Source organism: Sesamum indicum, linkage group LG4 (assembly GCF_000512975.1).
Source record: "Sesamum indicum cultivar Zhongzhi No. 13 linkage group LG4, S_indicum_v1.0, whole genome shotgun sequence".
In the NCBI taxonomy this organism is placed as follows: Eukaryota; Viridiplantae; Streptophyta; class Magnoliopsida; order Lamiales; family Pedaliaceae; genus Sesamum; species Sesamum indicum.
Window position 1 is genome coordinate 7,132,656 of NC_026148.1, and position 14,009 is coordinate 7,146,664.

The 14,009-nt window shown below is 39.3% G+C and overlaps 1 protein-coding gene across 2 annotated transcripts; it reads left to right on the plus strand.

Annotated features, from left to right (window-relative positions):
- On the plus strand, positions 7,447–13,761 carry LOC105160153 (hsp70 nucleotide exchange factor FES1). 2 transcript variants are annotated; one of them, XM_020693463.1, is made up of 8 exons: positions 7,447–8,040; positions 8,921–9,012; positions 9,673–9,823; positions 12,045–12,172; positions 12,306–12,464; positions 12,550–12,735; positions 12,906–13,112; positions 13,183–13,761. In XM_020693463.1, exons 1-8 carry the CDS (start codon positions 7,785–7,787, stop codon positions 13,201–13,203), a joined length of 1,200 nt encoding a protein of 399 aa, XP_020549122.1. In that variant the 5' UTR covers positions 7,447–7,784; the 3' UTR covers positions 13,204–13,761. The 2 variants fall into 2 exon arrangements, with proteins under 2 accessions (XP_020549122.1, XP_011075719.1); XM_011077417.2 differs by having other exon boundaries at positions 7,448–8,040; positions 12,906–13,532.

Consider the following 14,009-nt stretch of genomic DNA (forward strand, 5'->3'; position numbering starts at 1 on the left):
TGTGTTCTATAAATAGACCCCGATACGCCATAAATGAGGTAACTGTTATGCATTAATTGAGCTCGAACTTTGAGATCGCATACATTTCACTCGATCAACCTAACTTGAGCGTTGGAGGGTCATTGTCGGGGACGTGCCCAACGAGCTCACGGTTCGTGTTTTATTCTCAATGATCCAAAAATCTGGTTCGGAAGAGTTAGTCCATCTGTAGTGAGATCGTCTCAGGAGATCGCTAATTTCGACCCGGATCAAAAATAAAAATAAAATAAAATAATAAAAGTTTACACGTCCGCGTGCGCATTCATGTTCCAATTTATGTTGCGATATTCTCAAGATTTTGTTTTTTTGAAAAAAGTGGTTGTTGTTGTACGGAAGTGTGTCCTTTCTAATTCATATGGTTGCCATGTAAGTCTCACACACGCTGCTTGCGCTATATTAATTGATTTTTTGGGTTCAAGGATTTAGTTCTCGGCCATATAAACTCAGGACTTTGGATCTTCGTTTAGTAAAAGAAAAAGAATTCCTTCCTACGTGCATAAAATCTAGTTTTATATTTGCTTGGCTATTCTCATATGCTCGAGAGGAAAAAAGGATTTATAGATATGCAGAGTAGCAGAGGCTTCAACCTCGCGAGTCTAAAATAGAGTTCTTAACTGTGCATATAGTTTATGAGAAAACAAAAACATGAGGGGTTGGTCTTCTAGGAAATTGGTAGAATAGGTATGTCTTGCATACTTGTACCATAGTTTATTGCAACGTAAGTTGTTTGGACGTATTCATTTACCGCACTGCAAGGCAACGAAAAAGAATAGGGTTCGCTAAGCGCATTGATACACTAGGTCTCAAATGGCGGAAATAATATCAATGTTGTCTTCTATGCACAAAAATGCACTTGAGAAATTGAACGTCCCGAATACAATAGTGATAGGTATACACATGTCACCCCTGCAAAAAGACCGAATTACCCTTCATTAAGGGCATTATAGTCATTTCGCGATCAGGATCCGCGCCTTTTGTAACGGGCGGGTCGCAGAGGACCCGACCCGGATTGCACAGACTGATGGAAGGCCCGGACAATGATGACCGCTCGATCAGAACGCGAACGGGTAGGATAAGGCCACGTGGTCGAGTACTTGATGTACAACTGTGTTCTATAAATAGACCCCGATACGCCATAAATGAGGTAACTGTTATGCATTAATTGAGCTCGAACTTTGAGATCGCATACATTTCTCTCGATCAACCTAACTTGAGCGTCGGAGGGTCATTGTCGGGGACGTGCTCGACGAGCTCACGGTTCGTGTTTTATTCTCAGGGGACCCAAAATCTGGTTCAAAAGAGTTAGACCATCTGCAGTGAGATCGTCTCAAGAGATCGCTAAATTTGACCGGGATCAGTTGGCGCCGTCTGTGGGAACATCTGAGAATTACATCATGGAAGGTTCATCGAGAAGGAACGCCGGGGAAGAAGATACACCAAGAAAAGGAGGAACGACAATCTAAATAACGAAAGAGGAGCTCCAAAGAATGATAGAAGAAGCGAGTCAGAATGCCATTGTGGAGTACGAGAGAAGGACTGCGACCCCAATAGCCAAAGAAACTGCAAAAAGGCAATTGTTCGAGAACACCGAACCCCAAAGATAGTCGCGGGTGCATGGCGAGCCAGAGCGCAGGACTAAAAAACCGATCTCATTAGATGCGGGATCCAGTAGTCATACCCGATCAAAGAGAAGAGAACCCGTGATTTCGCGAATAGAAGTGGAAAATGTAGGCAGGCAGATAGAAAAATTGAAGCAACTGCTAGACGACCTGAAGAAGCGAAGCGACTTGGTGAGGCGAAATATGAACTCGCCCTTCACTAACGAAATTCTATCCGAAGTTGTTGGTTCAAACTTTCGATTACCCGACCTGCCCAAATACGATGGGTCGAAGGATCCACGTGAGCATATCACTGCGTTCGAAATGGTAATGAATCTATATAGGCAAACGGATTCTACTAACGCAAAGTTGTTTCTGACTACTTTGACAGGGAAGGCACAAGAGTGGTTCACCAGCTTGCCAAGTGGGACCATCGAATCGTATGAGCAATTGATACATAGGTTCGCGTACCACTTCGCCAGCAAAGGAAAATCAAAAAGATCAGCGACCCACTTGTTCGCGATCCGGCAAGGAAGTGATGAATCTCTTAAAAATTTTATGGGTAGATTCAATAACGAGACATTGGAGGTGCAGGATCTGCGGATCAATATGATGACGAGCATATTAGTACACGGGTTAAAGAAAGGACCATTCGCATCGGCGTTAGCTAGAGATCCTCCCGGTGATATAGAACAATTGATGCTCTTAGCCCACAAGTATATCAACGAGGAGGAAATGAATGCGATCAAGGACAGAGAGTGGAAAGGACATCGAGATAGAATATCCCCAAGCAGATCGTGAACCTCTTTGAGCAGATCGTGACGTTAGCTAGAGATCCTCCCGGTGATATAGAACAATTGATGCTCTTAGCCCACAAGTATATCAACGAGGAGGAAATGAATGCGATCAAGGATAGAGAATGGAAAGGACATCGAGATAGAATATCCCCAAGCAGATCGAGAAGATCTTTGAGCAGATCGTGAACCAGGACATCGAGCAGAAAGAAATAAGAGCTAGACAGAATAAAGGGAGAATGACGCTTTCAGTGAGGGCAACAACTCGGAGGATAGGGTATGCATGTACCTCTATTATTTTCATAGCGGATTTTAGCTTTTGCAGGAATAATATTATGGTACTTACAATTACGAATTATGGATCATGTGTATAATTACCATATTTGGGAGTATTTGCATCTATAAATGTGCGTGTGAAATAGATAGCTTTCCCCTTGTGTCTGCAAAAGACCGTCAACTACGCAACCTGCAAAAGGCGCGACCCCGTGTGTCTGCAAAAGACCATCAACCACGCGACCTGGAAAAGGCGCGACCCAGTATTTGAAAAAGACCATCAACAAACACGCGACCTGCAAAAGGCGCGACCCCGTGTGTCTGCATACCATCAACCACGCGACCTGGAAAAGGCGTGACCCGGTGTTTGAAAAAGACCATCAACAAACACACGACCTGGAGAAGGCGCGATCAGGTGTCTGAAAAATACCATCAACAAACACGCGACCTGAAAAAGGCGCGGCCCGATGTCTGAAAGAGACCATCAACAAACACGCGACCTAGAAAAGTCGCGATCAGGTGTCTGAAAAAGACCATCAACAAACACGCGACCTGGAGAAGGCGCGATCAGGTGTCTGAAAAAGACCATCAACAAACATGCGACCTGAAAAAAGCGCGACCCGGTATCTGAAAAAGACCATCAACAAACACGTGACCTGAAAAAGGCGCGACCCAGTGTCTGAAAAAGACCATCAACAAACACGCGACCTAGAAAAGGCGCGATCAGGTGTCTGAAAAAGACCATCAACAAACACGTGACCTGGAGAAGGCGCGATCAGGTGTCTGAAAAAGACCATCAACAAACACACGACCTAAAAAAGGCACGACCCGGTATTTAAAAAAGACCATCAACAAACACGCGACCTGAAAAAGGCGCGACCCGGTGTCTGAAAAAGACCAACAAACACGCGACCTGAAAAAGGCGCGATCCCTTGTGTCTGCAAAAGACCGTCAACTACGCGACCTGCAAAATGCGCGATCTATGTCTGCAAAAGATCATCAACCACGCGACCTGAAAAAGGCACGACCCGGTGTCTGAAAAAGACCATCAACAAACACGCGACCTGGAAAAGGCGCGATCAGGTGTCTGAAAAAGACCATCAACAAACACGCGACCTGAAAAAAGCGCGACCCGGTGTCTGAAAAAGACCATCAACACATGTGATCTGAAAAAGATGCATTCGTCATGCCATTTGAAAAAGAGGCATCAAATACGCGACCTGAAGAAGGCGCGACCTCGGTGTCTGAAAAAGACCATCAACACATGCGACCTGAAAAAGGTGCAATCCGGTGTCTGGAAAAGACCATCAACAGACGCAACCGGTAAAACTTCTCCCAAAGTGATACCCTCACTTTTCGATAAGTGCTGGAGTAATGATGTGGGATTAATGAGGAATTCTATGGAAATACCAAAAAAGCCCTTCATTAAGGGCATTTCTGCCATTTAAGCAAGGATCCGCGTCTTTTCTTTGGGCCGGGTCGTACGTGACCCGACCTGGATCCATTTGCCTTTGAAAACCCGGACAATCACAGCAGTTTGATCATAGACGCGGGTCAGTAGGATGAGACCACGTGGCTGGTCAATGCTATCCTGCTGAGCCCTATATATAGACCCGAGATGCCGACATTAAAGGTACCTTTTACGCATTTATTGAGATCGAACTTTGAGATAGAACACTTTTCTCTCGATCAACCTAACTTGAGCGTCGGAGGGTCATTGTCGGGGACGTGCCCGACGAGCTCACGGTTCTTGTTTCATTCTCAGGGAACCCAAAATCTGTTCTTGGACGAATCAGCATTCTTAGTAGAGATCGCATTATTCGACCCGAATCAAATAGGTTCATAAAGAGATAGATAGTATGGTAGAAAGAAATATATTCACAGTGCAAGCACAATTCCCCCTCCTAATTTGTTAGGTACTTTATTTGAAAAAACTTAGTTGAATTTATTGCAGTTGATCACATTAAAATGATCCAACTCGAGGTATATGTTTGGACCACAAAAATAAAGGGTATACAAATTAACAAAGTATGTGTAAATATTAAATTTTCAAGCCACGTTCAAACTTAATGAGTAACTTTAAGTAGAAAGTGGACGGAAAGCCCTTTGTTTACCATTATTCAAACTTAATGAGTAACTTTAAGTAGAAAGTTACTCTTTAGTAAATAAATAAATATAATATAAATACATAATGTTGAATAAAATCACCATGGCTGCTTGCAGTTTTACGAACAGTGACTTCTTCACCTAAACGATAAACCACCAATAGCTAAATAACAATCACCCAATTTTTTTCATTTTGAAATAATCCTCTCAGTGAACTTAAGCAATTGCACACCGAATTCCTCTAATTAGAGTTTGGAGGTTCACCAACACTTCGTGTGGCCGCCTCCGAATTCCCAAACGCTACTCTCTGATGCAGTCATTAAAAGCGAAGATGTATCATCTACAAAGAACGCGTTATAATGAATTATTAGCATTAACAAAGTCATCAAGACATTGTGGATGATGCCCCTATAATTTCAAATAGATGTCTTGCAAAATCCCTCCACAATGGGAGTTTATGCATTTAAGGAACACCTTCAATTTTGAATATAAACCCATGATGCAATCTAAACAACTAATAACAAAAAATTACCTCCTAAATTACTGCAGACAACAATGCATAACATCAAGTATATGTATGTTGTCCTACAGCTGTAGCGCTATCCTAATCCTACAATTTACAAAAGCTCATAGTAAAACAGCTGACAAATCGATGAACAATCATCTCAACAACGCGCTTGTATACAAATTCAATGAGCATACGATTCAACATAGCAAACCGATTCGAACTCAATCATGCCCAAACCAACGAACCACGGCAATGTTTCTACACACAAACTCGTCGATCATACCATACTTCGCTTTTGTGCCCGTGTACAACTACTAAATAATAAAACCCCCAAAAGACACCCATAAACGAACATAACATCTAGGGTAGGAGTGTTCTAGCCTTGTCTCCTGCTTATGAGACTGTAAAGAGATTCTGTTTTGCTTCGTCTGTTATCAATTTTCATTTCAAAAGTTTGATGATTGCCGGACGTACAGTGTATCTATACATCAAGCGATCGCCAATTGTTTATGTCGTCCTACATTGAAAACATGTATCGACTATGTAAACTTCCCGCACCTGTAAATGACCAATTAGTGACAAGCAGCTTGTCTAAAAACCGAACACAACAACTCCCTTTGCATGAATCCATTGTTTTAAAAGTGCACCTAAAAAACTGAAGACAATCTTTGATTGTTTATGTTGTCTTGCACTGGAAACATGTACTGGTGACGAAAACTTAAGACACCTGTAAACGACCAATCAATTACAAGCACCCAACCTGAAAATTGAACACAACAACACCATTTTGCACCGCTCTAACATTTTTAAAAATGCACCTAAAAGAACTCAAACAACCTTGGAGAGTGCCTAAAACTAAATCCACCCGCAACCAAATAGTGAACTACTACAATCAAGCCTCCACCGAAAGAATTCCGTCTTCCATAACGACAGGAACAACTCAAGAATAAGAAGGAGAGGAAATAGACATCAAATTTGATTTGAAATGGATAAACAATATGCAAAACAAGTACCAACTATGATTTATAGCCACGTTTGAACAATGTGTTCTATTCATGTCTCACCAATTTTTCTTTAAAAACTTTGACATTAGCCGGACATACATTCCATCTATACATCAAGCAAGTGCGGATGGTTTACGTTGTCCCCCCATGGAAACATATCATGGCCACGTAAACTTCACCGCGACCCATAAACTACCTGTCAATCACAAGCATCTCGCCTGAAAACCAATGAGAACACCATCATTTTGCATCTATCCGGTGTTTTAAAAGTACACCTAAAAGAACTCAAAGTCAACCTTCGATGAGACCTGAAAACTAAACCCAACTGCAACCGAACACCGAACCAATACAATGTAGACATCCGCCGAAATAATTTTCTCTTGGATTCCATTTTTGTCTCTCTGCCTAGCAACAACAGGAACAACACATAATTATGAATGAGAGAAAACATATACCAAATTTGAGTTGAAATCGATAATAGTCCGAAAAACAAGCACCAACTATCACGTCGTCCATCGACCAAAACGTAGTGCACTAGAGTTCCTTTGACACAAGAGAGCAAAGAGGACATACATGTGTATACAGAGAAATTATTTTTCTTGGACAAAAACTCACTGTAACCGATACATATCGCCACAAGCAAAACGATTGAGCTTCAAACTAAAGAAGCTCAAAACGTCTTTGTTTTTTTTACACTCAGGTGGAAAAAACTATATAGCGTTGGACGAAAAGCGGTATTGTAGCAAGTGGCTATTGCCACAAGGGCCAAGTAAGGAAAACAATCGTGCTTCAAATCAATGAGGCTGAAAACGTTGTTGTTTCGTTTGCAGTCAAGGGAAAAAAGAACTAATACATTGGACCAAAATTGATGCTGTGGTAGACAACTATCGTTATTAAACGCGAAAGAATTGAAATGACCGCGCTTCAAAAGAGCGAACTACGAAACGGCCCCGCTTCATGTAAATGTAGAAAAAGAATAAAAAAATAAAAATAATAAACCAAAAACTGTTCATAACCTGTCTTAGTAGTAATAGATTTTTCTTTTTTTAAAATTTTTCCGTTCTGATTTCGAGTCAGCCTTGCATAAAAAGTGTTTTCTAGTGTATATCACATAGTTTTATCAATTTACGAGTCCAGAAAAATCGGTGCGAGCCCTAACCACTGATCCAAACCCACCTTGTTTATGAACTGTGGAGAAGAACAAAACTGTCACTAGGCCCAGTCCTCCGTCGTCTAGTACCTTCTGTCTCTAGTATTTGTATCACTTCATCCCACCAAAAACAATCAGTAATTTGAAAAGCAGCAGATTCCAGATTTGACATGTCTGAATCAAGAGATTAGCACAAACGACGACTGGGAGTGGGAGGAGGAGGAGACGTATCACTATCTTCAGAATAATACTACCCAGAAGGCTAGCCGTCCCTTCTTGATCATTGTAATTGAACAAAAAAGATAAGCAGAGATGGGGATATCCATGTCAATCTCGACGACAGTGGCGGCGTTGTTGGTGTTGCTGTTAATGGGGATTGCTCGTACAGAACGCGTGAATAAGTCGTCGTCGGTAGGACTGTTTTGGTCCACTGCAAAAGAGGAAGGAGATCTCTTGAGATGGAAACCCGAAGCCAATGATGATTTGAGTGACCCTACAGTCCATGAGGAGGAACGGCATTTGGATGGCGGCTTCTCTTCCCTGGATGGGATGTTACAGTGGGCTATTGGTATTTCCTCCATCTCCATTTCTGCTTCTGCTTCTGCTTTTTATATTGATATTGAGTTCGTTTCAACTTTGTTCTTCTTATTTGTTTTACACCTATGCCGCAGCTCTTCTCTGAGGTTCTGAGGTGTGGGTTTGTTACAATCTTGCAAAATTCAGTCTAGGAAATAGAAATAAAGCTTTTAGTTCTGATGTTCAGCAAAATTAGTTGTTCTAGGTTGATTATTCCAGATAAGCTACTTTGTGGCAGCTCAGGGTCAATTCTTATAAGATTAAACCTAGTTGGGATGCTCGACTCCTTTTCTATTCAAGGTCCTTTTGCTTATACGAGAGTTCATGCCTTTGTATGTGTTTAATTACTAAGATAAAAGTTCAAAAGAATGTAAAGCGCACGTACAAGTGCCCCATTGACATGCTTTCCATAACTTTCTGTTCAGCTCGTGGTGAATGTGTTGATGGTTGTTAACTTTCTGTGTGCTTTGGTCTGGCTGATCATTTTCTGATTGCTGGGTTCCAAGAATTGTTATCTTGAAGACAGCCAAAAAACTGTCCTTCATTTACGCCATCTATGTCATGAACCTAGGATCATTTCGGTGCTAGGTTAAATTGACTGCAGCAGATTACAAATGGTGTTCTGCTATAGCTCGTTGACTGTGTGCGCCTGTACTAAAACCTGAATGGACTATTTCTGAGGTTCCAGTTAAATGCAAATTGAGAGGCTGTTGCTAATGGACCAAGAAAATGAAAATAACCAATAATCTTAACGTTTGAGGCAATCATGAAGTCTATTTGGAATGTTGGAATATGAAACAGATTATTATTCTAGTCAAACTTTTGGCCCTCTTTATTCTTTTTTAAAAATTGGTCCTTCCAAATTGATGCAGGCCATTCAGATCCAGCAAAGTTAAAGGAAGCTACATTAGACATCCAGCACTTGTCTCCTGAGGACCTGAAGCAACGTCAGATGGAAATAAAGGTAATGTATATAGTTTGTGAAATTAAGATCCTAAAAGAACGAGTTACTTTTGTGTTATTGAATTACAAAATTGTATTATGGTTACTACTACTAGCAGGCTTCTGCTTTTCTCAGTGTATATTACAACATCAGATCAATATGCTTATTTTCATGTTAAAGCCTTTGTCAAATAAAGATCCTAATGAGCTTCAATTTTCTTTATTGAACTCTGATGGGTTCTGCTAGCATCCTTCCATGAGGTTTTTAGGGAAGGGATACCAGTAGGTCCTCCCAGAACTTCCTCTCCAATTGTGGCTTCAGTTTTGCTGCTGGGTTTTACTAATGTTGTTATGGATATAACATTTTTGATATCTACTTTATCCATTTTACATAAAAGCTTTTGTATATGCTAGAGGATAAGGGGTCGATAAAATGCTTATTAATTTGTGCCACTGCTGTTTGATCCTGCTTATTAGCAACATGTTGTAATAAATTTTGCATCATCTACAACCTACTGATCTGGTGGAAGTTTCAAACCATCATGAATCAATACGCAGCTGCTGTGTCATTTCCGAACTTAATAATGAGTTTCTTTTATGTTAAATTAAAGGTAAAACCATTTCTATGTTCTGTGTCTATTTCTGCGTATCTGATACTGTTGCCTTTTGCATGCTGGCACAGGAACTAATGGAAAAATTAAATACACCATCAGATGCAAAATTGATGAAAATTGCAATAGATGATTTGAATAACTTGTCTGTACCTTTGGAGGATCGCCGTCGTGCACTTGAGGAGCTATTGATACTTGTTGAGCCAATAGACAATGCGAATGGTATGTGTAGTTTACAGCCTCCAGCCAAAGACTTGGCATTTCTTGCCTCTACCAGTAAAGTAAATTTAAAGAGAGCATACCCCTTGTCTGGAAAAAAGGATAAGGGTAAAATTCAAATTTTTGTGAATTTTGAGTTTAAGAATTCTTTGATACATTTAATTATGAAGGAGAAGCTGATAAAGTGAAGAAGTCGTTGAAGGCTGTTTTTGGCTAAGCTATATCTAACTACTGATTTTCATAATTGTAGTGAAGAATTAATGCAACATCAGGAAACCTAATGAGATATTAAGTGGATTATAAGACTATGAATAGTTACAATCTTTTACTCTTTGACCCATGTCTTAACTTTTTTTGTGAATACAGCAATAACCTTGTAAGCTAATATGTATTGATAATCAATCTGACAGTATCTAGCAATTCCTGGATCCTAAATATTAGAAGTAGCTAGAATTTTACATGGGCATAAAAAGAACTGCAGAGATGTAAAAACCCTAAACTGGTATCAGTATATCTGTGCAGAGTTGGAATAGATTTAGAAGTAGTACTAATTAAAATTCTACCCACAGATTATGGGAAAGTGAACAATAAGAAATGTGGAAAAAGGAGAAGAAAAGAGGAACTATGAGGTTTCTGCTGTGCAGGAAGAACATGACATGCAAAATTCAGATCACTTTAAAAATGGCAAACAAGGGGGAGAAAGGAGAAGGAATAAGATAGATAAAAAGTATTATGGGTGCGGTGACAACAAATTTATTATGGGTAAATTTTATTTCTTATGCAAAACTTGGTTTATTTAGGTAAACTGCAATTATAGTTTTTCTGAAGTTACGAGAAATATTTTTCACTGAATTGTGAGAAATTAAAAATGAACTTGGGAAATTCGTTTCTTCCAAAATTACACTTCTTATTTGACTCTGTTGGAATTTTAGATGAGAGTTGAAAAAATTTTCGTTATCTTTGCAAGATTTTGAAAAGTACTGATTGAGAGTTGTTGGTGGTGGGTGCTATGGTGTCAAAGTGATACTTAAGAGCTATATGGGTTAAGACGTTAAGTTAAAAGGTGAATGTAAAAGGAAATGGAAGTATAAGAAAAATCATTTCTGGATTGAAGAATAAAAGAAGGGAAGCGAAACAGGATTAGATGAAAATTCCTTTGAAATCTGTTTATTTCTACTCCGAAATTGGATAGAAAAGTAAAAATAGCTCGAAGGATAGAAGAATTTCTCATTTTGATTTTTATCATCATATTGTCCATAAATACAATTGCTTTCCAACTTTTTTTATTTTATTTATCTTCCTACTTATCCCTTGGTCCTGTTAATAGTATCTGTAGCATATCCTTCTTCATGCCATCGTACATAGCACGAGAAGAAACAGTTCCATTTTTACACTCGCTTTTTGCTTACTATTGTTGAAGTGCTTTGAAGTGATCAATTTATGAGTCCGTTATGAGTAACTTGAATTATTCAATAGTAATTTATTCATGAATTAGTATGTGAGAAAATGAATTTGTAAAACCACAAAATAATCATTTAATTCTACCATATAAGGCGAATGATTTGAGATTTCTTTCACTATAAGGAACAAGAGAGTGTTATACATCCCCTGTATAAATCAGGTTCTCACACTCCTCTTTTCATTTCCCCTTTCCTCTCATCAAACCAAATGGAGCCTAATGTAAGAGGTGGTTCTTGGGAGGAAAATTTCTCTTTTAGGAAATAAGAAACCTGATGAATTGGGATTCCTCATTAGAAGTTCATATTTTTTTAGATTTAGGCCCATATTCTGGATAGTGGGTGCGATAAACTTGGATGAAGGCACAATTAGGGAGTTAGTATAGTCAGATATTATTAATATTTGCAATAAGAGCACCACACAACAAATAGTTCATGTTTGGGAGATGCAAGATTTGTGTTGCTTGTGTAGGCATTGCATTTGTACCATAGCTTAGTGGGTACCACTTGAGTGAAAATGGGATCACATTATACGATTTCTATTTGACAATGAAAGCAACATCTGAATCTGTGGGAACCAAGTACCACATTTTTGCTTTCTCTTTTGTTTTAATTTTTGTTTGCTTTTAGAAGTAAAAGGAAAAGAAAAGCATAATTGTCTAATCCTTTGGGCATAAATTTGCTGCACTCTTAATGGTGCAATTGCTGTGTTATAATTGGTATATCTTCAGTGTCACAAAATAGACATTGTTCTGTTTTATTGTCAGATCTGCACAAACTTGGGGGCCTCACTGCTGTCATAAGGGAACTCGACAATGTAGACCCAGAGATAAGAACTATTTCTGCATGGATACTTGGCAAAGCCAGCCAAAATAATCCTTTTGTTCAGAACCAGGTATGTCTTAGCTTTTTTAATAAATGTCAAAAGTGTTCTTGTGCTTTCCGCATTGCACTTCAGAATCTGAGTAATAGTTTCTGGATGAAGAGTCACATGACTCAACTGCTATCTAAAATTTGGTATTATTCAGATTTTGGAGCTTGGGACACTGGCCAAGTTAATGGATATGGCACGTTCCAATTACGTTGAAGAAGCCACAAAAGCGTTATATGCTATTTCAGCCTTGATTAGAAATAATCTGGAGGGCCAAGAGTTATTCTATATGGAAGCTGGAGACATGATGCTTCAGGTGATTGGTTGAATACTGAAGAGTAATATAGCACGTGTGATGCGTATTTATCAGCTCTAATTGTTGTTTTTGTATTGTCTCACAGAACATTCTAAGTAACTCAAGCAGTGATATCAGATTACGCCGGAAGTCTGTGTTTCTTTTGGCTGATCTGGTTGAGTGCCAATTGGACAGCAGAAAAAGCAAAGAACCGCCTTTCTTCAGCAATCATTTGTTGTTAAAATCCGTGGTTGATCTAATGGCATCAGCAGACCTTGATCTCCAGGAGAAGGTCTTTGATTGTTGTTAACCCTGAGAACTTGATTATTGAATCACCATTTGGATTCCAAATTTTTTTGTATTGGTAGTTGATGACGTGTTTCTTCATAGGCCTAACCATGTTTCAGTTTTGAATTCTATATTATGTACCCTTCCTCATGTATGCTTGTTTAAGTTCTGCAGGCTCTATATGCAGTTAAGAAACTGTTGTTGCTGAGATCTACTGATGCTCTTGTCTTCAAGGAAGTCTGTGGACTGGATTTAGCACTGCAGAGGATGAGGGAACAGTTGCAGCAATTGATTGTTGACGATAAATTCAAAGAATATGCTCAGGATATGGAAAATCTTCGAGGAGAAGTTGAGGCTATTTTCCTTGGAGAGCTGGATAAGGTGAGGAGAACAACAGATTCTGCATTGAGTTAATGAAATTGAAGTGTGACTGTTACATGAGATGTGGCAGGTTACAACAGTTTCAACATGATTAATATCACTTTTGTGGCTGCCTGGACAGTATTTTTCGGCCGTGCTGTCACGTTCTTGCTGTTCTTGGGAGAAATATGTAGTTAGGGATGAAAATCAGTTGACACTTTCTCAATGCTATGAAGAACGCGTATCTTGTCTAAAAATGTCAGTGTTATACAGTAGCAAACAAACAAGAACTACAGGTTAAACTTGGGTGTAGAATTTTGTACAAAATGGTTTACCTTCACTTATCCCAAGTGCTTCATAACTTAACACCTCTGATTCCCTCGGCATGAGACACACTGGACCCCAAACAAAATAGTTGAGTGATATCCATAATTTGTACTATTTCCAAGCTTTGTACATAATTGTTTTCTAGATGTTGGTAATGCACTGCCTTATATGACGAGGCCTGACTGATGCTGCAGTGTTTGAGTTCAAACTACCACTGCAGTACATTTGGCTAATAAATATTTGGCCATCCTCTCCAATCAGGACCCTGTGGCTGTAATAAATGTTGTCTAGCAGCACTGTTTAAGCGGATTGGATTTTCTAATACAAATTATGTTGCATTTTATTTTTTATTTCATATTTACATGCTACGTGTATAAAGAGTATGTTATAAATTTTATTTTTAGGATTCTATACATGAGAGATGTATCTATGAAATGTAATAAAAAATGTATACTTGGGGCATGCGTTTACCATATTTGGAGGAAACGCAACATGAGACGGTTTGAGTATATTTCGAGGTCGCCGGCTACGTTAGCTAGCTTAATCATAGAGGACGTCAGACTATGGATTCTTAGCAAAAATCTTCCTAGC

Excerpts from the sequence above, each read along its gene's own strand:
- LOC105160153 (XM_011077417.2), top strand. The coding sequence starts at position 7,785 with ATGGGGATATCCATGTCAATCTCGACGACAGTGGCGGCGTTGTTGGTG. Across the intron at positions 9,824-12,044 it reads GCCAATAGACAATGCGAATG|ATCTGCACAAACTTGGGGGC; the intron begins GTATGTGTAGTT and ends TTTTATTGTCAG. Across the intron at positions 12,173-12,305 it reads ATCCTTTTGTTCAGAACCAG|ATTTTGGAGCTTGGGACACT; the intron begins GTATGTCTTAGC and ends GGTATTATTCAG.